The sequence below is a fragment of the Zosterops lateralis genome (genome assembly GCF_965231275.1).
Source record: "Zosterops lateralis genome assembly, chromosome: 5".
Lineage (NCBI taxonomy): Eukaryota > Metazoa > Chordata > Aves > Passeriformes > Zosteropidae > Zosterops > Zosterops lateralis.
In genome coordinates, this window is record NC_139766.1 from 66,119,418 (window position 1) to 66,141,556 (window position 22,139).

The following is a 22,139-nucleotide window of genomic DNA, read 5'->3' on the forward strand; positions in this document are numbered from 1 at the left end:
AGAAAAAAGCATAAAATGTTTAAACTAAGATGAAGAGTTTCAATGAGGCTTCCTGGTTGCTGCTTAAAAGTAATTTTATTGTTGCATTGTGCGTCCTCAGAATCCATGGGGTAACACAATCTTTGCTAATTAAATTGTATTTTAATGTGTATTAAGTTCTCCTTGATAAGAAGACCCCAAATGTTCTTTGCTTTAAATAAGATGAATAGATTAAATAATATTGCACTATCCAATCTTCATTTATTTACTGTCTCTCACGTGTCAGAAATCTTTGTCTGTCTGACTTTCTGCCCTGACTGTTCCTCTACTTGTGTGTCCACCATGTTGTCAGGGCAGTGTGTGACTAATAAATAATTCAGTAGTGTGGCTGGTAAGTGTTGGCCCTTATTTTTTGGGCAGAGGAAACTCTTCTCAGTGCTTAGCTGCAAACAAGATTATTAGCTGAAAGCCGCTTTGTTCTTTCTGAACATGTTCCATTCAATGCCCCTGAGCAGGGTACAGGTGGGATAAGGAATCAGCAGTAACCTCAGCAGATTCATGGCACCTGTGGCTTCTGCAGGGAGGAACAGCTTTCATCCTTTCATCCTTGATGTGCTTTATGGACATATAAAGCTATAAAACATGCACTTTCCCCTCTGCAGTGTAAAGATACTAAAAAAAGGGATCTAAGGATCTGGAGCAATGAAAGACAACCTCAGTGAGCAGTTTTACAGGGTGTGAATGGGGACCAGCTCAAATCTGGCTTCCACTTTGCACTACAAGATAAAGAAAGCTGTCAGATTGAACAGGGACTCTTGTCCAACTCCAGAACCCTTTGCTTAAACAAAGCATCAGAATCTTGTAACAGAGAAAGGTAGTGGATATGAAGCATAGAAAGCCTACACTAAATCTTTGTCAGTCTCATTTTTAATCAGACAGGCTTCCATTATAGTCACAGATAAGATTGACTGCTTGATTTCATTTCCCTCTGATGTACGAAGGACTGCAGATGCAGTTAAGAAACTCCTAAGGCATTTAGCTAGATGAAAAAGAACGAACTTGTTTCTGTGGAGGAAACACAAGGGAGAAGAATAAAGATTACTTACAAAAATAAGCATACACAGCTCATTATCCTTTATTGTCAGTTGTCCTATTTGCTTAAATTGGCTTTGGGAACACGGATCTCAGAGTATATAATTAGAAGTTTAATTATTGTGTGTTACACGATTTCAACAAATGTTTATAAATTTAACTCTGGCATTGTAAAACAAATGGAAAAAAGAAAAAAAAAAGGTAAAGAGTGAGAGATTTGATTGTACTGGATTTGTGGGGTTTTTTTAGATAAGCACAATGGAGCATGAGCACGCAGTGAAAGAACACGGTTACGAAGCTCGGCTCAGGGAGATGGAGGACACCAGTCACAAGTCCACTGCTGAGCTCAGACGTCTCTTGGCAGCTCAGCAAAAAGCAACAAACAGGTGGAAAGAAGAAACAAAAAACCTCACAGACACTACAGAGGCCAGGATCAGCAAGCTGAAGTAAGTGCAGTTTTGTTCCTCTTCTGCAAAGTGTGTTTCAGATCCTGTTGGGTGTAGGGCAGTAGACCTATGGTGAAAAGCCATGAAGAGCAAACCATCCAGACTCAAAGAATTTGCTTGCAGCAAAACCGAGAATGATCTAAACAGAACCTGTGATGCTCTCTGTGAAGTGAGCACTCAAGTAAAACTTCCACTGTTTCATTATCTTGTTGATAATGTGTGAAGTTTTGTAATGACACAGAATAAATGGAATATATTACTTTGGATTTTCTCTTTAAAGATACAGCACGCTCAGTTTAGACAATTGTAACTTTGGATTATGAGAACTTCTGTACCTCATCAGAAAAGCCGTAACATCATTTGTGGAGTGAGTCTCCAGACTTCTAAAATAAACTGGGCAAAAATCTCTTGGAATGTACATCTAATGTTCTCTTCTGAGCAGTTGCTGTTATAAATGAAGATAGAAATGGATTATGGGATTCTCCTAAGAAAAGATATTGTCTAAATTTCACTGTTCTCTTAATTCATCCATATTTCTAGGCTGATACTTGTATTTTGCAGTGCTGAATATAAGAATATTTTCAGTTTTGCAAGTTTCTTCTATGCTTTATTTCATTCCTAGGCTCAGGCAAAGATTACTATTAACCAGTTCTTTAAAAAAGGGAAAAGTCTCTTTAAGGAGACATGGATATTGAGCATGTGTGTGAGGCACTGGGAGCTGTGCTGATTCACTGACAGTTTTAGTGGTGTAGCTTCACTGTATTTAATTAGCTGGCTCTTATTGATACTTTTTAAGCTTTTTTTTTAAATGCAGTAACTGGAGAAGAAAATTATTTTGCAATCATTCATGCTAAGGTAAATTTTAGCTTGAAAACTTGTTTATTTTTTGTAACTCAAAATGCAAAAACCTCACAGATGAGCATCTAGGTTCATCACTAGATCCTGGATGTGGTTCAGCAAGTTCCAATTAAAAGGCCAAAATTGCAGACTTCCAAAATAATTAAAGTTGTCTGTGAAACAGCTGTTTTCCCTCTAAAACCTTCACTGTTCAGTGTTAAAACGTTGTTACAGCAGACCAAAAGATTTACACCTTATTTATCTACAGCAAAATGCTGACACAGAAAATAAAAGGAAGTCTGCTTTGTGAACCTGGATGAAAAATGGGTAGTAAATTTTGAAAATGTCCCTATTTATGTGACTTCAGTAGATATTTTGGTGGAGGTCTAAAAGCTAAGTCAGTTACTTTATGATATGGTTTTGTGTGTTCTGCTTTTTCATACAGTATAAGCTAGAAATAGAAGTCTTTATCAGGCATTTGCTCTACCTGGCAAGGCAGCTGGCAATAGAAACAGGAAGGTTGTCATTTAGACTGGCAGCAGGAATTTGGTATTAAATCTGTGCAGTGATGCTCTGATATCGTGGTGACAAGCAGTCTAACTGAACCTTATCAGTATTATCTGGAAAGTTTCAAGCCAGCTTATTTTTCACCTTATATGCATTGCCAGACACCCAGCAATGTAGTGCAGAATGCAGTTGGTATGAAAATTAGCTCCAGAATTCACACTGTAGTAGTTATTCAGCACGAAAGTCCTTGCTTATACTATAAATTAACAATTATTATATTTCTTTTCATCTATCACAATAACATTTTGAATGCAAGTACAGAGCAGCAAATGGCTTCTTACTGTGTTGGGAACTAAAACTTAAAAAGGAGAATAATTTTGCAGCAAATGCATTTATCAGGGCAATTTCAGTAAGGACACAACAGATTGATACTGGTAATAGATTAATTATACTGTTGTTAATTAAACACTCTGTTTAGAAGGTCTCTTGAGGCTAATGCAGGAAATGTTCTCACCAGGCCTCAGGGTGGGGTCCAAGAGAAAGGAGAATCCATGTAAATACATGAGCAAATGCAGAGGATGTGTTGGTGATGTGTAGCAGAATTAAATTTTTAACAAAAATACAGCTTTTAACAAGAATCATTACTCTTGCAGCATGCTAATGTGTTTTATAGCTGTGTGGTTTTTTAGGAAGTGATAAACTTCCTAACCAACTCCTATCCATGTGTAGGGGGAAGCATTTTAGATTGCATTTCACCAGGAGTTTGCTGTTAGTGCAGCTCCTGTAAACACTGACTCAGTGTCCCATTTGTTAGTGTAGGTGTTTCCCATTCCTTTGCTTGAAAGTCATTATGGTTTTCCAGTTCTGTCCTCACTGCTTTCATTTTCCATGTGAAGGTCTCTGGAACATTTTGGCTTCTTTATTAAACTTCCCAGCAGCAGCTGCTAACTTTTCCACATTCTGTGCTGCTCATTTGTCATGTTCTAAGTCCGCAGTGTTTTGTTGGTTAGGTGTAATCCATATGCACAAAAGAAGCATTAAATAATTCTGAAGCATGAAGCAACATCAGTGAATGGCAGGGGATTTTTGATCTGAAAAAAAATTAAGAAGTAATAGTAAATTTTGCAACCTGTAATGGTAGAACGTGTAATGTAAATAACATAAGAATCTAGTAGATCAGGGGAAAACCTGTAGATAGAAGTGTTGATAAGTAAATTGATACTTCCAGGCTTCATTGAAAATTATTCTGTGCTTTTCTGGATCTTTGGATGTGATTCAAGTTAAACATGTAACTGAACTTGGAATGCAGAACCAGTGCTGAAACAGGAGGCAGTGCACTGAATACTTGCAGACTAAATTGCACCATTTTCTTCACACAAATCTATTGCAGTCTTTATTTATAAGAAAAGCCTTCTTCCCTCTGAGCATCTTAAGATGCTGCATGCATCTTAAAGGAGAATTTATGGGTAACAGACCTGATCTTCACCTTGCAGAAGGGCAAGGAGTCAGTTTTGCTTCAGTAACCTTGTGCCAGTCAACCCTGAGGGTAACTAGGGAGGTCAGTGCTCCTTGTGACACGGGCCATCATTCCAAATACAAACTCTGCTCTTGGCAGCATGGCTAACAACTCTGCCAAGTTTATTCCCTTTATTCCCACACTGTCTGCTCTGGCAGAGTCAGAACCCAAACTGCTCTCACCCCTGATTGCATCCATTTTAAATGCACTTTGAGTTCTAATCATAGGTACTGAAGTGAACTTAGACAGCAAATGTTTACAATTATAAAACAGTATAAAGTGAGTGATCATTGTAAAAAGCTGTTAAAAACCCCCTCATCTTTCATATTCTTTATAGGAGTTCTATTGGAAAACAGAAGTATAGAAATTTTAGAAAACTGGCAAGCTTACTTCAAAATGTAATTTCTTTCATAACACAAAAAGAGCTTTTAAGTCTTGGTGAATAATTTAAGTATTTTATGTTCATTAGTTTAACTGATACTTCAGTAACTAATTGATTTTCCCCCTCCTCCTGCATATGTGGAATGTTGTCCAAGTAATCTAAATAACCAAATCAGACTTAATGTAGAAAAAGCTATTTGGATCTCCAGTGTCACTTCTCCACAAATGGGTGTAGAACCTGAAGAACTAGAAACAATCCATGTTGCTGTTGTTGCTGATCTGCAGGGTGTACAGCTTCCAATTTGTAAAGCTTTAGGCTCTTCAGTTTGAATGTCCCAAAAATTTAAGGTGATCTGCCTTTGACAGCCAAGGTAAAAAAATCAATATTGAGTGCTTCCAGCTTTTTTACTTTTCTTGTCTCCATTTGAAGGAATTTACTTTTGAAAGAAGGGAGAAAAGCCTGCACAAGTTTTTAAAGGCTCTTTAAAAGCCCGAAGCACTGTAATGCAGTAGAATGGTTTCTCTGGCCACATTTGGGGGAAGAGACTGCTCGTTACCTTAAAGCTCTGGAGTTCTTCAGACTTCAGCTGGGAAGAAGAAGTAACAGCACATGGAAAGTGCAATCAGCAATACCAAAGGAATGTTTAGGAAATTTGTGAATTGGAAGGAAGTAAACTTCAGTACCAACAGAACAGAGGGTAGAATGGGAAGGGTTGAGAGAGGCAGTTCTGACAGCAGAATTCAGACAAAACCAGAGAAACTCAATCTGCCAGCATCTGCTCAAATAAAACGAAGTGACAGACTGTATGCAAGTTTTAAAAATAAGGGCAGATGATTCATTTGTTTTTTACAGCCCACCTTTACAGGTTTGTAGATAAATGCAGGAATACAAAAGATAGTTAATCCCATCTCATTGGCATGTCAACATTTTTTGTAGATTTTTATGTCCTTATCTGAAGAACAATGAGTTGGTGTAAATAGAGAGAATTTTGCAGGTAAGCAGATAAACCCTTGCCAGACTCTGCACCAGTGGCCAACACCAAGAGCTTATTTTTGTTGAACATGATTCTGGCGGAGCAGGGAACAGAAAAAGATTCACATGGATAAACAAAGTTTTATGTTGAATCAAATGACTGAATCATCACAGAATGTCCTTCAGTGGACTAGACCTGGACAACTGCAGACAGGGAAAAAAGGTTGATCCTCTAACTTGAAAACCTGACAGGAAATTGACAGTTCTCTCAGCTTTGCCACGGATATTGCTTTGGCCTGTCAGAAACATGGCTGATTGCTCAGTTTACGTACAGTTTAGCTTGAATAGGGGTAGAAATAGGTGCACACAGGTCTGTTCTTCTACAAAACATGAAACCATTTATAAACATTTGCCTAAACAATAAAAGAGGGTAAGTTTGCTTCCATGAAACATTGCAGTTGAGGAGCTTTAAAATCTGAATTCTTTAATTACAAAAGTAATAAAATGCAGTAACAATACACAGTGTGAACAAGCTAATAAATTAATAAGCCTATTCATCTGCCATTATTGTCTAGTAGCAAGTTATAACTTTTTTTGGGGGGGGGAAATAATAAACACTTGTAGCATCAACACATTTATTTGAGTAACTATACAGAATGGCTTAATTTCCTTAATAGTCACTTGTATTATAATTGTCAGTACTTAACAAAAGGGAATCCTTGCTCTATTGGTTTTATACTTTAAGACTTTGCTTAGCTTAAGCCATCTGATTGCAGCTATTTTGGGTGTCTTTGTTGCAGTTTTTGCCTCTGACACATTTCTTTGTCATAGTTAGAGTCCCTGACTCATCAGTAGGAATGTGTGGGGTTTGGGGTTTTTATCTTTTCTGTGATAGAAAAGAATCTGCCTCTGAGGAATGACCTTTTTTGGTGGCAATATATGAAGTGTTGGCCATGAATGCTTTCTTCCTTTTTCCTGCATCCTGTACAGTGCATGGAGTGAATTGCATGGCATCTTGAGATGAAGAAGTTGCCTCTTTTCCTGAAATATTATTCTTGGCTGTACTTGTGTAATGTTTGGCAGCCATAGCTGCTTATTTTAAGATGTTCATTAAAGAAAAAAAAAATAACAGGATGAGAGACAGCTGCAGGTACTGGCAGTAGACAAAATCCATAATTACTAAGAGTAACTGAAGCATATTATAGTATAATTCAACCAAAAAAACAGCTGGCACATGCTATATTTGTCATGAGAGCTTTGCAGAAAGCACTTGCTGCAGCTGGTGGATTTATCACCCGTCCGCTGAAATGCTGGGAGCTCACCTTTTGTTTCCTACTCACTTAGCAAAGACAATGTGCAGTGGGGGCTGATGTAATTATCCAGCAGTTGGGCTTATTGCTCACTTCTAATATTGAGAGCTCATAAGTTGTGTTTGGGGGAGGGTTAACACTCAAAATGGATCAAGTGTCTAGCTCAATAGCCATCACATTTCCTTATGCTCACAAGGTTAAATTGTTTCCTTTTAAATATATGTTCAGTGTGATCTCATTATAAAAATAATTCCTTGATCACAGCTGTGTATGAGCCTGTAAACTCTGTGTTATGGTCTGTGCTGCTAAGCATGCTAATTCCACACCTCAGCACAGGCACAGAACAGGCTCCTTTCAGTAACTGAGAGCTTTTAGGGCACCTAAAAATTGTTCTCCTATATTGAAAATGCCTTATTTGATGCTTAATACTATTTACAGAGGACAAATTACAAAAAGACTGTTACATACTAACATGCTGTCTTGATCCTGCAGTCTTAATCCAACTTTAATTCTTACTTTATATAAGTGTTCACATGTGATAACAGGTATAATCTATATGTAATTTTAACGGTTTAACATCACTGAAATATCTGCCTGTTTACTTTCATCTCTATCAAAGTTCAGAGTTGTTGAACAGTTTTTGTGATACCTACCTGGGACTGGTGAAAGAGGTTAAGAAGGTGGGTGGAAACTCCTCACCAGGTGTAGTGATGACCTGATGTTACAGATGTAACTTTGTATTTCAAGTGCCATGGTTCGGTTTTCAAACTTTTATAGTACTAAGTTTAAAGTACTAAGTTTAAAAGTTCATAAAAATATTGTTGAGAATAAGTGTCATTAAAACAGCAGAGTTTAAGATGAAGATCTGAGGTTAAAGTATCTCCTGCCTTACCTCCATTCCCTTGCAGTGCCTGCAGTTTCAGCAACAGGAAGAGCATTTAAGGTGAGGTGGTGGAGACTGGTCAGAGGTTAGAGCAGCTCACTTAGGTTTGCATCTTTCCCTGGCCAGAATTACTGGAGTTGTGTCTTCAGTCATCCCTCTTCTTGTGATGACAGGAGGCAAGAACTGTTTCCTTTAAGCCCTAGCTCAGAATTTTGTCTGTCATTACCCAGATGCTTTTTGTCTTCAATACTGTGTAAATTGAAGATCACTAAAACCCATTCAGTATAAAAGTAAAAAGACTGCTTTGAAGTAGGTGGTATTTTCCGTTTCCTCACAGAGTGTCACACTGTTGTCTGTCTCACAAGTAGAGAATAATTTATTTTTAGGTACTTCAAAGCACCTTTAAAAACACCCACGTTGAGGTCTGGTTAGGGAACGCTAATTAGAATGTTAATCTCAATATTGAACTCACTGTGCAAAATGCAGCTTATATTTATTACATACTAGATAGCATGCCTCCAAAATAAGATTCAATAAACAGAGAAAAAAAAAAACAAAACTGTAAAATGTCAAGTGCTCTTGACAAAGTCTTGCTGATTCCAACAAATACATCTTGTTCCTCTGCCATTACAGTTGTGAATGCACAGCATGAGGAAGTGCTGTGTGGTGCTTTTGAAATCGGTGTTTTAAGAGTAACCCCGTAATTAAAACCCCCCATAAGCCTCCACAATTCACAGAACTATCTATGGAATTACATTCCAATAACTGAAGTACCACTGTTTGCTAATCAGCATCTTTTCTTCTGATTCCCAGAAGCGAGCTGCATCAACAAAAACTCCGGAGCCAGGAGCTCATTTCCCAGCTGGAAATAGCAAATGAGAAGGTAGCTGAGGTAAGATAATGACTGATGTGACAGCTACTTTCAGTTACAGCCTGATGTGCATACACTAAGATCTTAGCAGAAACCTATTTAGGTGAGTTATGTTGCTGGTTTAGAGAAAATTAAGGATTTTTGACAGGGATAAGTCAGTAACAATTGGGAAGCCTCACTGTTTCTTGCTGATTGACATGTTCCAATGGCAGGAGACAAATGAACTTTACTCTCAAATTACAAAAGTGAAAGGAGAAATCGTCTTTCTGTCTTTCTAAGTGACTAATCTAGCAATTCTGGACAAATTTCAGGAAATGGTTCTGAACTTTCTTCTGCCTGTGAATCCCTGCAAGGCTCAAAACAGTAGCAGGCACTGGGATGACAGATGATGTGGGATATACAGAGACACCCAGTCCTCCATGTGCTGTGTGCATGCAGCATTTACATTCTGTGTCCATATATGCACATGGCTACAAGCATTATCCATCGAAGATGAAGGGCAGGGTTGTTTTGGAATGTGCATTGTTCAATAATTAATGGCCACTTTAGGAAAGGCCTTTCCTGCCAGCCTTATAAATCTGGGATAACATCCTGTTCTAGCCAGGATAAGTCCTTCTGTCTTGGTTTTTTGTTGTTTTTGGGTGGGTTTTTTTGTAGTGCTGTGTTATTTAAAGGAGAAAAATGATGCAGGAACAGATTTCTGTGAGTTAAGAAAGGCTTCTTACAGACCCTTTGAAGGGAACAGAGGAGATTTGTAGCAGGTTTATCATCCCATTTGTCTTATCTACTGTATTCCTCTTTCTTCTGAGCATAGCTAAAACATTTATGTTGTAAGGATGTGTGGATTAAATATGCTGAATTAACATGTCAGCCTTTCTGCATCTTGCTTCAAGGTGGTGAAATGAGTAAAACTTTCCCTGCAGATTGATTGATTGATTGATTGGAAAAGTCAGATGATGTCACATTTGAACTGGAAATTCTCTATGATGCATCAGCTGTTTGTCCTCAGGCTTTTATTGTAAGGGGAAAACAGTTCTACTTCTGATATTCTTCTTGTGTTAGGGTTTTTTGGCTACAGAATGAGTGGATTCAGCAAAGAAGAATTTGGCATTGTGATGACAGACTCTGTTTCCACAGGATGAGACATTGATAATGGAATATCGGGAATACATCAACAGGCTTCAGAGGCGGCTGAGCCAGGCAGAACAGAGGGCAGCCACAGCATCCCAGCAGGTACCCAGCTCAGAAAAAGTGTTATCCAAGCACATGGAATATGCAAAAGTGCTCACCTGACATCATTCCTGAGGCAGAGATGATCATTTATGAGCATTAACTACCAACAGGATTTTTAACAAACTTGGATTTTGGACATGTCACCTTCTGACAGGATGTTTATTTGACAGCTTAGGTTGTTTTTTTTTTTGTGGAAACCAGTTTGATGTGAGTTAAACCTGCACAGTTCAAAATGTGTGAATGAAGGGGTACAGGCATTTCCAGCTTTAGAAATGGCAAGTTAGCAAAGACAAAAAACACCCCTTAAATAACTGTAGCTCCTGCTTGCACAGCACAGGTCTGTTGGAGTGCACCCACTGACTGTGGGTAACAGCTGCAGCAGCTCCTGCAATGGTAAAAACTGTGCAGACACAGTAGGAAATGCTTGTTTCCTTCCAGGCCATTGGAGAGGTAAAGGAGAGAGAGTGTATCCCTCTCAGTATTCAATTTTTCCAGAGTGTTTAAGCTGTACCACTTGGAGCAAATCCCATGGGGGTTTATACACTGAGTTCATTTTTTTGCCAAGGAAGTTCATTACTCAAGTCAGCCTCTATTAAGTAAAGATGGTCTTTCTGCCTCCTGCTTTTTTTTTTACAGTGATTTAGGAAAATCATTTGCAAATTGCAGCTTGTTAACGTGGGTGACCCCATGTGAGCTGCAGAGAGGAAATGTTTGGCTGACCTAAATTGCTCAGTTAGGACAAATGGCATTTTTTTCCCCAACAGCAGTGAATAAATGGGCATAGCTGCCAAGCTGTCATAACATAAGCTGTAGTTCCTGGCTCTAAATGCTCTCTGTCATGACAAGGTCTATTCAGCTGCTGAAGATTTGCTCTGAAAGAGGAATTTATTTTTATTTTTTAACCTCCTGTTTGTTATGTGGATGTGTTTAGCTCTAATGCTTCTGAGATGCTGTCTTCCCATAAAACCCCAAACATGCTTATGTCACATTTCAAAGGAATAAACTCATGGCCTCAGTGCCCATAGAGGAAGAGGTCTTGCTGTTCCTGAAAACATTGGTAATTAGCTGTTCCTCACCAGGCTTTCTCTGAAAGATAACAAAGAGATTTGATGTTGGGCAGCCCAAATGCTGCCCAGATCTCAGAACTGCCTTGCCCTTGTGGCAGAGGTTACTGCAGAGGCCTCTCACTGGACTACTAGAGAGCCTAGAAATAACACTTTAATTGTGGTCAGTTCAATGACTATAAATCTTAGCTTATTCTGAAATAATGGTGATTCAGTAAGAAACATAAAAAATACTGGGTAATGTTTGCACAAGTTTAAAACATCTATGCTGTAGGTGTCTTTTAAAGTGTATCCCTGCTACCAATCATCTTGTGTTCTTTGGGATCTGAAATAAGACAAAAGCAATAGTCATCTACAGACTACATTGTAAATTCTGCTGTTCATCCCAAATTCACACTGTTTGTGTGTGCTTCTTCCCTCTCCTTCATGACACATTCAGCATGGAAGTTCTACTGTAACTTTGATCCTACAAAGAAATTATTAAGAAGCTATCATCTGCTTGTGTTTCATTACAGCTCAGCCTGATAACTACACAGAGTAAAAAAGCTGTTTCCCCAAAGGATATGGAAAACATTTAAACACAACTTGCCATGTTGGGAGTTAGGAGGATCAATGGAGAAACTTCATATTGGAGCACTACAGTCCAAAGCACAGCAAAGCTTGTAAAACTTAAGACAAATTCTGGTTTATTCTGGTAAGAAAGGGAGTGGATGAAGATCCTGCCTCTGTATGCACAATAAAGCCTGGAAGAAGACTGCAAAATGTTGTCATTCAAATCCTTTAATGTAGCAAATGAAAAAATCTGACACATTTGGGGTTTTTTGGTCTAAAATCCACCAGCTCCAAGTGTGACAAGATTGTGTAGGTAACACTTGTACTGAAATTTATCTCAGCTTTGCTCATGTGCAGTCAATATCTTTAATTTTTCTTCAGAGTGCAGGTAACTTGGGAACAATTTGAAGATCCTTTATGAATTATAATTAGACTCATTACATCATCAAAGTCAGAGTTGCTCTTTTGATGGTCAGTGTTGGAACTCCACGAAGCCTCTATTACCTTCCAGTGTAAAGAATTCAGTTCAGTTTGGTGTGATGCCCCTAAGGTACAGGTAATGATGGAAATGCTGCTATGGCTATTCAGCTCATTGCTAAGCTCTGTGATCTTCCTGCAGTTGTGGTTTTTCTTCCTCATGTACTATTAATTTTCTAATTCTTTTACAATTCCTTGCTTTTCTGTTTATCTGCTCCCTTGGTTTGGACATATTTGGAAACCTCCATTCTCTTACTTCAATTTGCACAGTGGTGAAGTCACCCATCCTTTATGCCTTTGGAAATAGTGGGTTTCAATTTTACAGCTGCCAGGATGTGGAAATCCTCGTGTACATGGGGGTTTTGATAGTTGAGATATGTCACAGCTATCATTGTACAATTACAGCCAAACTCCATTTTCTCTTTTATCAAGTATTACAAGCATTTGACAGGTGTTTAACTGATTCTGAAAGGCTCACATTGTGGCCTTAAATGACATAACTGCTTGTCCTTCCACTTTAATGTGAAGAGCGTAATTCTGGTTTTTAACCTCTCATTCGGCTGCTGGGCAGTGCTTGATGGAAGTGTCTCATTTGGATTAACAAACCTGTGTGTCCAGGGTAGTGGATCTTCACCAAATTTGCATTTTAGAGGAAGGAGCTGGGCTGATTCCTCCATGGAACCAAGACTTTGTGCTGCCTCCTGAAATCTTGGCTAGTCAGGTAGAGCCTGCAAGATGGATAACGCCCTCAGAAACAATTCCTGCAGGGAAAGCCAAGAGTTCCTACAGTGGTTGCTTTTTCTTTTTGATAGATGCCTGTATGCACTGCCATCAGTTTTGGTTAAAAGATGTGGAAGATTCTCCAAAACAACAGGGATACATTTTTCAGAAGCTCCAGGCTTCACTGTTTGGGTGAGATTTTCATCAGTCAGCAGTATGATACGGAGGAGGCAAGTAGCAGGCACCTTGTTTCCATTTGCATAATGCACAGCTGAGGTGGTGACAGGCCACCTGGAAGATTTTGTGAGCCATTAATCCCCTTCACTCCTCAAAGGCAGCTCTGGCTGTTAAATGAGATCTGGCTGGAAGGGGCAGGCAGTTCTCAGCATTGGTGTGTTTGTTCCTGGAGGCACAGAAGGGCACCTGCACTCTTCCCTGTTAATTATGGGGATGTGCATTTCACCTTGGGGTGCAGCTCCTACAGGGTGGCTGTTTGCCACAACAGGAACTGCAGGGATGACACAACCACCTCAGGGTGAAGGAAGGGGCAGGAGAGCAATGCCAGCAGATGACACAGGAAAAGAAAAGGTTTCTGTCCTGCTCTGCCTCATGGCACCACCAACAGGAATGTAGTGACATAGAGCTCATCATACACCCACCAACTCCTTTCATTTCCCTGGAGTGTCCAGAGGAGCCTGCTTCCATGTTGCAAAATCTTTTTTTGAAGATGGATTGCTCACTGTGTCTTTTCACTGCCTTGCCTTTTCTTGCTTGGCACCAAGTCCATTCCCTATTTCTGCATCTGGATTTTAGAGGAATCCTCATCTCCTGGAAATCTTGCTGTAGAAGCAGCTCTTCTCCTAGTGCTGCTTGACCCCAGCCAGTACTGCTTGAACTTTCAGCCTAATTATCCCAAAGATCCACAGGTTCAAGCCTCATGTTCCTTTTCCAGTGGAACACATATGGAGATGATGGACTTTGCAAGGACATCCTCTGTCTACAAATACAGATGTTTTGAGGTAAGCAGCACCTCTCTGAGGATGCCAAGGGGAAAACCACAGAGTGCTGTTGATGTGATGGGCACAGCTCTCAGTAACAAGCAATCCTAAAAAAACCCTTAAAATTTTACAAAATCCTGCAGCTGCAGTGTGCACAGTGATACCTGTACTAATCCATGAAAGCTGCTCAAATCATTGCAGTGAAGTGTTTTTGTAAGACCCCAATTACAAATAGGGGAAGGTCTAAACCACTGCTGGCAAGGATACTGCAAAAATGTACAGCATTTATTCACATACAGACAAAAGGCACAATTCTACGGAATATTTTAACAAAAAATACAGCTGTTTCAACTAGGTCTTTAGAAATACTTCAAAAAAGGGAGAAAATAAATACAGGATTGGGCCATGTAATATAAAATAGTCATCTCTACATATACTTTTTTTTATTTCTGTTTCTCTTCATGCACCTTTTTTATTATTACTAATTTCAGCTGAATGGACACCAATGCTAGGCACATAGTGAAAAATCTGTACAAGTTTTACAAATGTCATCACAATTGTCTCAAACTTCTGAAAACCAAGATTTGTACACAACATGAACCCTTCATTTAGATCTGTGTGAGTTTATAACCTAACAAATGGCATTCCAGGCATCTCTACAGACGTTCAGCTAGCCTACAGTTGGACAGAACACACCGATTCATACCAAAGATCTCTTGGCCAGTCAGCACAAGGAAAGGTCACGCTTGGAAACAGAAGTCCAGCACGTCCCAGTAAAGCACAGGGGTGGGTTTGTCACTGCAGTACCTACAACAAGCTCCTGCTGAGGGCTAAGCACAGGGACAGAACTAACCTACAGAGCTGGTCATACCACAGCCTTTTTGGTTTGGGGTCAGCTCCACTGGAAACCTCCCAAAGCTTTTTGCCCTCAGTGCCAGGGGACACAGCAGCTAAGGCATTCTCTCTGCACAACCTTAGTGTTCATCATAGTGCAAATTAACAAGGTACCTCTGTCCAAGGAGGGGGAGGTAAAAGGTTTCCTCAGAATCCAAATTTAGGGTATTCCATCTATGGCTTGACAATTCCTGTGCGGTCATGAGCTTCTTTCTTACTGAAAACACCAGTGCCTGTCTGGAGAAGGTTGCTGGATGTTGAGTAGAACTTAGTGGCTTTTACCTTTTGCCTGTGTAACCTCAGTCACCAGTGCCCTGCCTGACTTTCACCTCTGTAAGTCATGTAATTACTCTGACTTCTTGGGACCAGCAACAGGATTTTGAAAATGTATTATCTTACATAAAATTCCCCTTCCTCAAATGGTTAAGACTTCCAAGTTTTAAAGTAGGGATGCATTCTGGTGAAATATTTAATTGATAATGTTAACTTGCATAGCAAGATAGCCTTTTTTATTCTCTGATTGAATCCTCAGCCCTATGGCAGAGAAATTCTGTGTTCTGTCTCTTTGGGAGACAAGGGTCAGACATTCCAAGGTGAGTGGATGCTGTAACAGCAGGCTGGGAGTGGGAAAGGGGAGGAGAAGGAGGTTCTTTATGCCTGTCTCTCTGTGAACACATTGCTGCTAAAACTTTTTCACCAGTACATACTTCTCCTACATCTATGAAAAATTCCAAAATGTACAGGCTCCTAATGCTCCACTGTGATGTGTGCACTCTACTCAGTACAAAACAGTATCCTCACAACCTGGTCATATTATTGCTCACAGAGTACTCATTATTGCCACTTGCAATTATTATTAAAAAAGTACACAATCAGAATACGCGTTCCCTTTTCCATCAAATCTAGTCCATAAATAGAACCAAATAGATTTTTCTTTGCTTGACTGTAAAGAGCTAATCACAATGTATTGCCTTTGTGTTTTATCCTATTTAAAAATATATATTTGTGTCCATTTAAAGCAACCTTTTAGTGTCATAAGCCTGACTCTCCCAGTACATATCATTAGTGCATCTGTGGTGGCCTTTGGGAAATCCTCTTGCCTAGTGCCATAGAAAACTTCTGTCTGGCATTGTCATCACACTCCTGAAGGCAGGTGCCTGACTATGGGTGACAGGTTATTCCATGGAGTGCTGGAGCCCCCAGACCTGCCCCTTGCTCAGAGCTGAGCCATTTGAGAACATCCTTTGTGTCAGTCCCAATCTTTCAAGCCCTGCCCTGTCCCCTCCTCCTTCCCCAGTGCAACGTCCTGGCTGTGCCTGGTCATCATCTACATGTAAACTCTGGAGCATAGGGAGGGGTTTGAGCTGCCACCTATGCTCAAACTGAACACAACAGAACACATTCTGCAAAGAGAGGAGAAAGAGCTGCCCCTGCCCAGGGACGGGGAGCATTTCTAATGGGATCTACCAGTGCAGTGCAGCATGGTCTAACAACCATCTTCCATTCAATACACACACGATAAATTAAGAGCTTGTGCTTTTCCAGAAGTCAGGGGAAGGGAGTAAAATTTTCAGTGCCTTTTGGCTAGAAGGGATGAACGCAGCCTGATTCCTCCTACCCACCCCTAACCCCTTTAGAAGATTTTTGTGAGTTGTGTGCATCCCAACTCCTGTTTTAGTCATGATGTCACTTTTCTGCTTTTCAGGAAAGTGGCAAATAAGGGAGACTCAAACCTCTCACAGAAATGGGGAGGGTGAGGGGGTGTGGATGGGGCAGAGGGAAAAAACAAAACAAAACAACAAAAAAAACCAAAAAAAACCAAAACAAAACAAAACAAAACAAAACAAAAAAAAAAAACACCCACCAAAAAACAAAGAGCTTAAAACAGCTTTAAGTGCATGTAAACATATTTATACAACTCAGAAGAAATGGGCTTTCAGTTTGTCAGTCTGTAGCTCTGTCTAAGAACGCTCCTCTCACACAGCTGAGCAAGGTGGAGTTGCTGGTAGGCAGTGACTGAACCGAGCCCGTGTGCAGTCAGGTGGCCAGGATGCTCCTGCGGATAATGTCCGTCCTCCTGCCGATGCTGCTGCTGGGGCTGAGCCTCTGCTGCCTGCACTTCTCCTCGGCCACCTCGGTCTCCGAGTCGCTCATTTCGGCGTCGGGGACGTAGCCGTCGTTCTCGCTGTCGGCCTTTAACTTGCTCTTTGTCCGCTCCTTCGCCACAGCTCTGCCCACGCCCAGGTAGGGGTAACCAGAGTTCTGCCGGCAGGGCTCCTCCAAGCTCTCCCCCTGCTGCTGCCTCTCCCCCTTCTTTGGAATTCGGAATCCGCCCCAGTTTTTCCCTGGGCTCGTGGGCGCGGTAGGCACTTTAACTACTGTCTGATTGGAGTTCACTTTGACCAGACCCCCGTTACATTTAGGCACTATATCCCTCCGAGTGCCGGGCGCTGACCTACCACCGGAGTGGTTCACAGCCCTTTTGTTCTCCACTTGCCTCTGAGAGAGTTCTGTGGGTCTCAACAGTTTGTGGTTGTGTTTAGAAGTCTTTTCCTTCAGCTCTGCCTTGGCCACCTCGCACTGCGGGCGATTGTCTCTTCTCTTCCTGTGCTCCGGGATAACGACGCCGTTCTTCTGCTGCGCCGGCACAACCCGCGTCTCAGCGAAGGTCTTGTCGAAATTTAAAAAGCTGCCTGGAGCTGCGCCCCCTTCCCTGGGGCTGGGCTGCCCCAGCAAGGATTTGCCGTCGTTCCCAGACCTGTCTCTTACCCTGTCTCTCTTGTGCGGTTTCTTCAAGGAGCGGGCCAGGGACGTGCCCATCTGCTTCCTGAAGAAGGCAGAATGCCACTTCAGATCCTCGATCTTGGGGGCATTGGGGCCCAGCGACGGGCTGTTGAACAGCACCGTGTTTTCCAGGGAGGAGAACGAGGAAGGCACACCTGCAGGGAAGCAAACTAAGTTCAAGTCAAGCAATTCCACAGCTGTGTAAATGTACCTGTTTGCAATGTACCTGTTTTGACTCTGCTCCTCAGGCCTGATGTGTTCACATCAGAAATGGGTATTTGGCTGCCTGTCCTGCACTTTTAGGTCACAGCTCTATGGCTCTGTCATGGTTTCACAACAGCCTGGTGGTGTGGTTTTATTTTCCTGTACCTGCACCTAATGGTACTTGTAGCAAACACAAGTCCTAGCACTGTTCTGTCCACTAAGACAAAGACACTCCTCAGAGACAGAGGCAAAAAGCAACCAGCAAGTGGCTCTCACTGATGCCATCTAAAATATGGTTTATTAGTTACACAATAGTTAAAGGATAATCTGGCCACTGCAGTAATTCTGAAGGTGTTCATCTTTCTGAGGAATGAAATGAGAACAAACGCTTGTCCTTCACAGCCTGTAAGCAAACCCTGTCCCTGTGGTCTAACATGAGGAAGGGAACACTGAGGCATACCTGAAACTCTTTCTTGTTCCAACTGCTTTGTGTAGCTGTTAAATATCTGTTCCTGAACTTTGCAAACAGATCTCTTGATCTTTTCTCTCCGCGTCACCATGTAAGTGAGGTTACGCACCTGGAAGACAGCAAGGGGATGGGTTTTACAGGAATTGGATTCCCAGGATATTGCCCTCTCTGTGCTTTGAATTAATTCAGCTGGTGAGCACTACACACCATTTAAACAACTTAGTAGTGTATTTAAATAAAACACCTTCAACACAATTCTTAGAGAACAGTCTATTCAACTGACAAATTAGCTGTTGAATTGACAGGAAATTTAATTGACAGATTATTCCATCAGATTTGGAGAACCACAGCACACGGAAGTAACTTCTACAAACACCTGAGTCACACACACACGAAATCTAGGGAAATGTTGGAAATCCTTGAATGTACTCAGTCTTAAATGTATCCCAGATGAGGGAATCACTGAGAAGTACAGGTGGATGACTCCAAGGTTTCTCTTTCAGTGGAGGGTGGTGCCCTGTGAATTACAACCTTGTGGCCTGATCTGCAGAAATGTAACAAGTGCGTTTGTGTGTTTGTTTTTGCAAAGGTCTCTTTTTAAAAATCTAAATTATCCTGAATGTATAATCAGTGGGAACAGAGTAGTAAAACCTTAAAAATATTACTAAAAACACATATCTTGTTTTGACATCACATTTAGAAATGGAAAGGATACACACAGAATAATTTAAGATCCAGGAACCAGTTACAAACTAATTATTTAGCTGATCAAAGAGAGGATGACAAGAAAGCTTTAGCACGTGGAGCAGGAACAAAAGATCCCAGGTAACAGCTAGGATCTGGGCCATCAGAACAGCTACAAGAAGGGCCATGGGCTGGAGTTAAAACTGGGAGAAAAATCAAAATAAAAACTTCAACAATTCATTATAAGAGTAATTAGGCATCAGGATCCTTTACAAAGGATGCAGTACCTCCATGAGAACCTGCTGTCCTGATATAAAGATAAGACAGTATTAGGAAAGAAATGCTCTGGTGCACAGGTTACTGAGGTGGGACCTCCTGAGCCAGCTTCTGTCCATGGCTTACATGAGCCACATGCTGTAGGGATGTGAAACACTAATTTCAGTGTTCTTTCTGGCTCTAAGACTCTTACATTAACCCAAAAAGAAAGGAATTCAGGATCAGGTGTACTTATGGAAACACCAAAGTGATCCTACTGAATCAAACTTTCAAAACCTAAATGATCAAACATCATTTACCTCCCAAACCCACAAAGACAGTCCAAGGAAACATCACCCTACTTTGGTATGCCAATGAATAACAGACCTGCTGCAAATCAAGGTAAGTTTCATATCCTTTTCACCAGAAGAAAGGAGCATGGAAAGCCCTTAAAGGCTGAAAAGGCTTCAGCTGGGGGCTGCAGTACAGTGCACAGCCATGGGAGTTAATCAGTAAAAGAGCACAAGCGAAAACACGACAGACCAGCTGCAGGTGATTGAACACCACACGCCAAGCCCCGCCGGCCCTGTGACTGACCTCTGTGTGCAAAGGGCAATTGCTGTGCTCCAGGGAAATTTACTGTCAATGGTCTTGCCTGGCAGCACAGCTCTGAGCTGAGCTGCAGCCCGGGGGAAGGAGTCTGGGAACTGGGCTGACTGTGACCAGCACAGGCACTGCCGGGGCTTACCCGCTCCAGGTCCTGCCGCAGGTGCGTGAAGAGCTGCAGCCTCCTGAACAGCACATCCTGCTCCCGTTTAGCCAGATTGTCCTCCTCATCCTTCTTTGGGGTAATCAAAGGCTTATTGAAATTGGATTTCCTCTTCAGTTTCCAGTACTGGTAAAGGAATTCCACCGGCTCCTCGGGCAGCCGCAGCACTTTGGCCACTTCCAAAGACTCGACAAACGTGTAGAACTCGTCCTCCAGCTGCTGGAGCTTCTGCTTGCGGAGGCTGACCCTGTGGGCCTCCTCCTGGTTTTGATCCATGCTGTGGAAAGGGTCCATGGGGGCAGGAAGTGAAGTGTCCTGAATCCCATTCCTGTTCTCCTGAGCTGGGCTTTCACTCAAAGCCTCAGCATCCGCTTTCTTGGTGGAGCTGTGCTTGGGACAGTACGACTTGAACTTCACCTCGTCATTCTCTGCCAGGATGGTCTTCATCTCCAGGCCGCGGTCGAACGCGCAGGTGACGTGAAAGGCTGTTCTGCAGTTCTTCACTGAACACTGGAGAAAATAAATTACAATTCACCAAAGTAATACAAGGTCAAGAAGCCACACTGCCTAAAACTATTGGAGAAGTCGGGGCTGCTTTGGAAGAAGAGCCCTGTCACCGCGCTCTGCTGCTCAGCTACACGTACTTCCCTGCTGTCTTTAATTAGGGTTGTGACTTAGTGCTTTCAGGGCAGGCAAGGATCAAGTGGCCCAGAGGGACAGGAGTGTTTAACTCCCCCTCCAGCCCCACACGCTGCTCCATGCGCAGAACTCCACGAGAGGAACACTCCTACTGACACCAGAGCCGCTTGTCTACAGTACTGTTACCTAAACTGTTCCCCTTTGGACTGTGCCAGCACAAGGGGGGAAAAAAAACATCATGGTGGCTCCAGGCCAGTCTTGAGACTTTTAATTAAATCTTTCCCAGCACCTGGATCCATGCTATCCAAAAGGCCTCAACCAAAGGGAATTTTTTCCCTCGATATCCCAATTTTATAATGTCAAATATTAAATCACTGTCAACCATTACTTCACTGAGTACAGCCCTCATTTCACCTTGGAGAGGAGGAGAACAGATAATTCAAATGTCATTTTTCTTCTTACTCAGTTGACCCAGCCATCATAGAGTGATGGGCTCTAGTTCAGCTGATTTAGCACTTCATTTCCATTATATCTAATTTCCTTTTGCAAAATGCTATCATACACACCACCAGGCACCAGCTAAAAGGTTTAAATACATATAAATATGTATATATACACAAACACACATACATATGTGTTTGGACCCACTCACATATCTGATGAACAGGATTTAAAGTGGAAATGAGCATTAGTGCTTCTAACTAGGAAACAGAACTATGCTTAACCCAAGCCACCGACCCTGAAAGAGCAACACAGTGCACAGGGATGTTTATACAGTGCTTTGTAAAGAAGCCAAATCTCTCTCCTCTGGGTTTTCCTGCTCAGGTTGACTCAGCAGCCAGATGGCTTATAAAGGTGTGGCAGGCTTTTAAACCACACAGGTTTCAAATGCGCAGTCTTTAATAAAAGCAACATACAAAAGGAATTAAAAAATACCAAAGCATCTTTTGCCCTTTCCTCTCCTACTAACAAACAGGCCAGGAACATCCCAGCTGGAACACTGGGCAGTACAGAGAAGTGCTTTAGCCATAATTAGCTCTTACTGCAGCTCATGTTTTACTGGGAGAAGAGTTGGGAAAGCCTATCTCACTGGGAGGAAATCTGCTGAACCTGGGAGAATATGCAGTCTTGTTTTTCCCAACTTATTGCAGCTGCTCCCTGACCAGCCTGACACACACTTCCAGCTGCCACTTTTCCTAATTGTTGTGCACATATCAGAAGGTGGCCTGGAGAACAGACAAAAACAGCTTCAGCTATGTAAGAGCAGCCAAGAGGAAGGGGATGGCTCTGCAAGAAGGGATTACGGCTGCAAATTTATATGCTGTGGACAGATTTATTTTCTCTAGTTAACACTTACTAATTCATACATTCCTCACATGGAAGTGGACTGGGATAGGTTTCACTGGAACTACTGCTGCATTGCTGGTTTACAGCTCTTCTTGGCAGCCTCAATCAAATAACTTGGGCCAGAGGAGAAAAGGGAAATGGATATAAACTAATTTCAAAGTAGTGTAGGACTTGGGCGATTTTTGTGTTTTAATGCTGTTCTGACCACCGTGGATCCTGTAACACCAGGCTGGGCCCAGAAGAAAGAGTTCTGAG

General features: G+C 41.6%; 2 protein-coding genes across 17 annotated transcripts in view; one reads left to right on the forward strand and one right to left on the reverse strand.

Annotated features, from left to right (window-relative positions):
• SCLT1 (sodium channel and clathrin linker 1) overlaps nucleotides 1–11,854 on the forward strand; it is a 27,034-nt gene extending 15,180 nt beyond the window's left edge. Inside the window, exons 18-21 of the mRNA XM_083861204.1 lie at nucleotides 1,321–1,517; nucleotides 8,738–8,816; nucleotides 9,933–10,028; nucleotides 11,608–11,854. Coding sequence (XP_083717330.1) covers nucleotides 1,321–1,517; nucleotides 8,738–8,816; nucleotides 9,933–10,028; nucleotides 11,608–11,670 — 435 coding nt within the window. The 3' untranslated portion in view covers nucleotides 11,671–11,854. The remainder of the gene's footprint in view (nucleotides 1–1,320; nucleotides 1,518–8,737; nucleotides 8,817–9,932; nucleotides 10,029–11,607) is intronic.
• JADE1 (jade family PHD finger 1) overlaps nucleotides 11,762–22,139 on the reverse strand; it is a 116,595-nt gene continuing 106,217 nt past the window's right edge. For all 16 annotated transcript variants that reach the window (XM_083861201.1, XM_083861197.1, XM_083861192.1 and 13 more), the window contains 3 exons: nucleotides 19,878–20,408; nucleotides 18,182–18,299; nucleotides 11,762–17,672 (listed from right to left, as the gene is read on the reverse strand). In XM_083861201.1, the coding sequence (XP_083717327.1) occupies nucleotides 16,771–17,672; nucleotides 18,182–18,299; nucleotides 19,878–20,408 (1,551 nt within the window). In that variant the 3' untranslated portion in view covers nucleotides 11,762–16,770. The remainder of the gene's footprint in view (nucleotides 17,673–18,181; nucleotides 18,300–19,877; nucleotides 20,409–22,139) is intronic.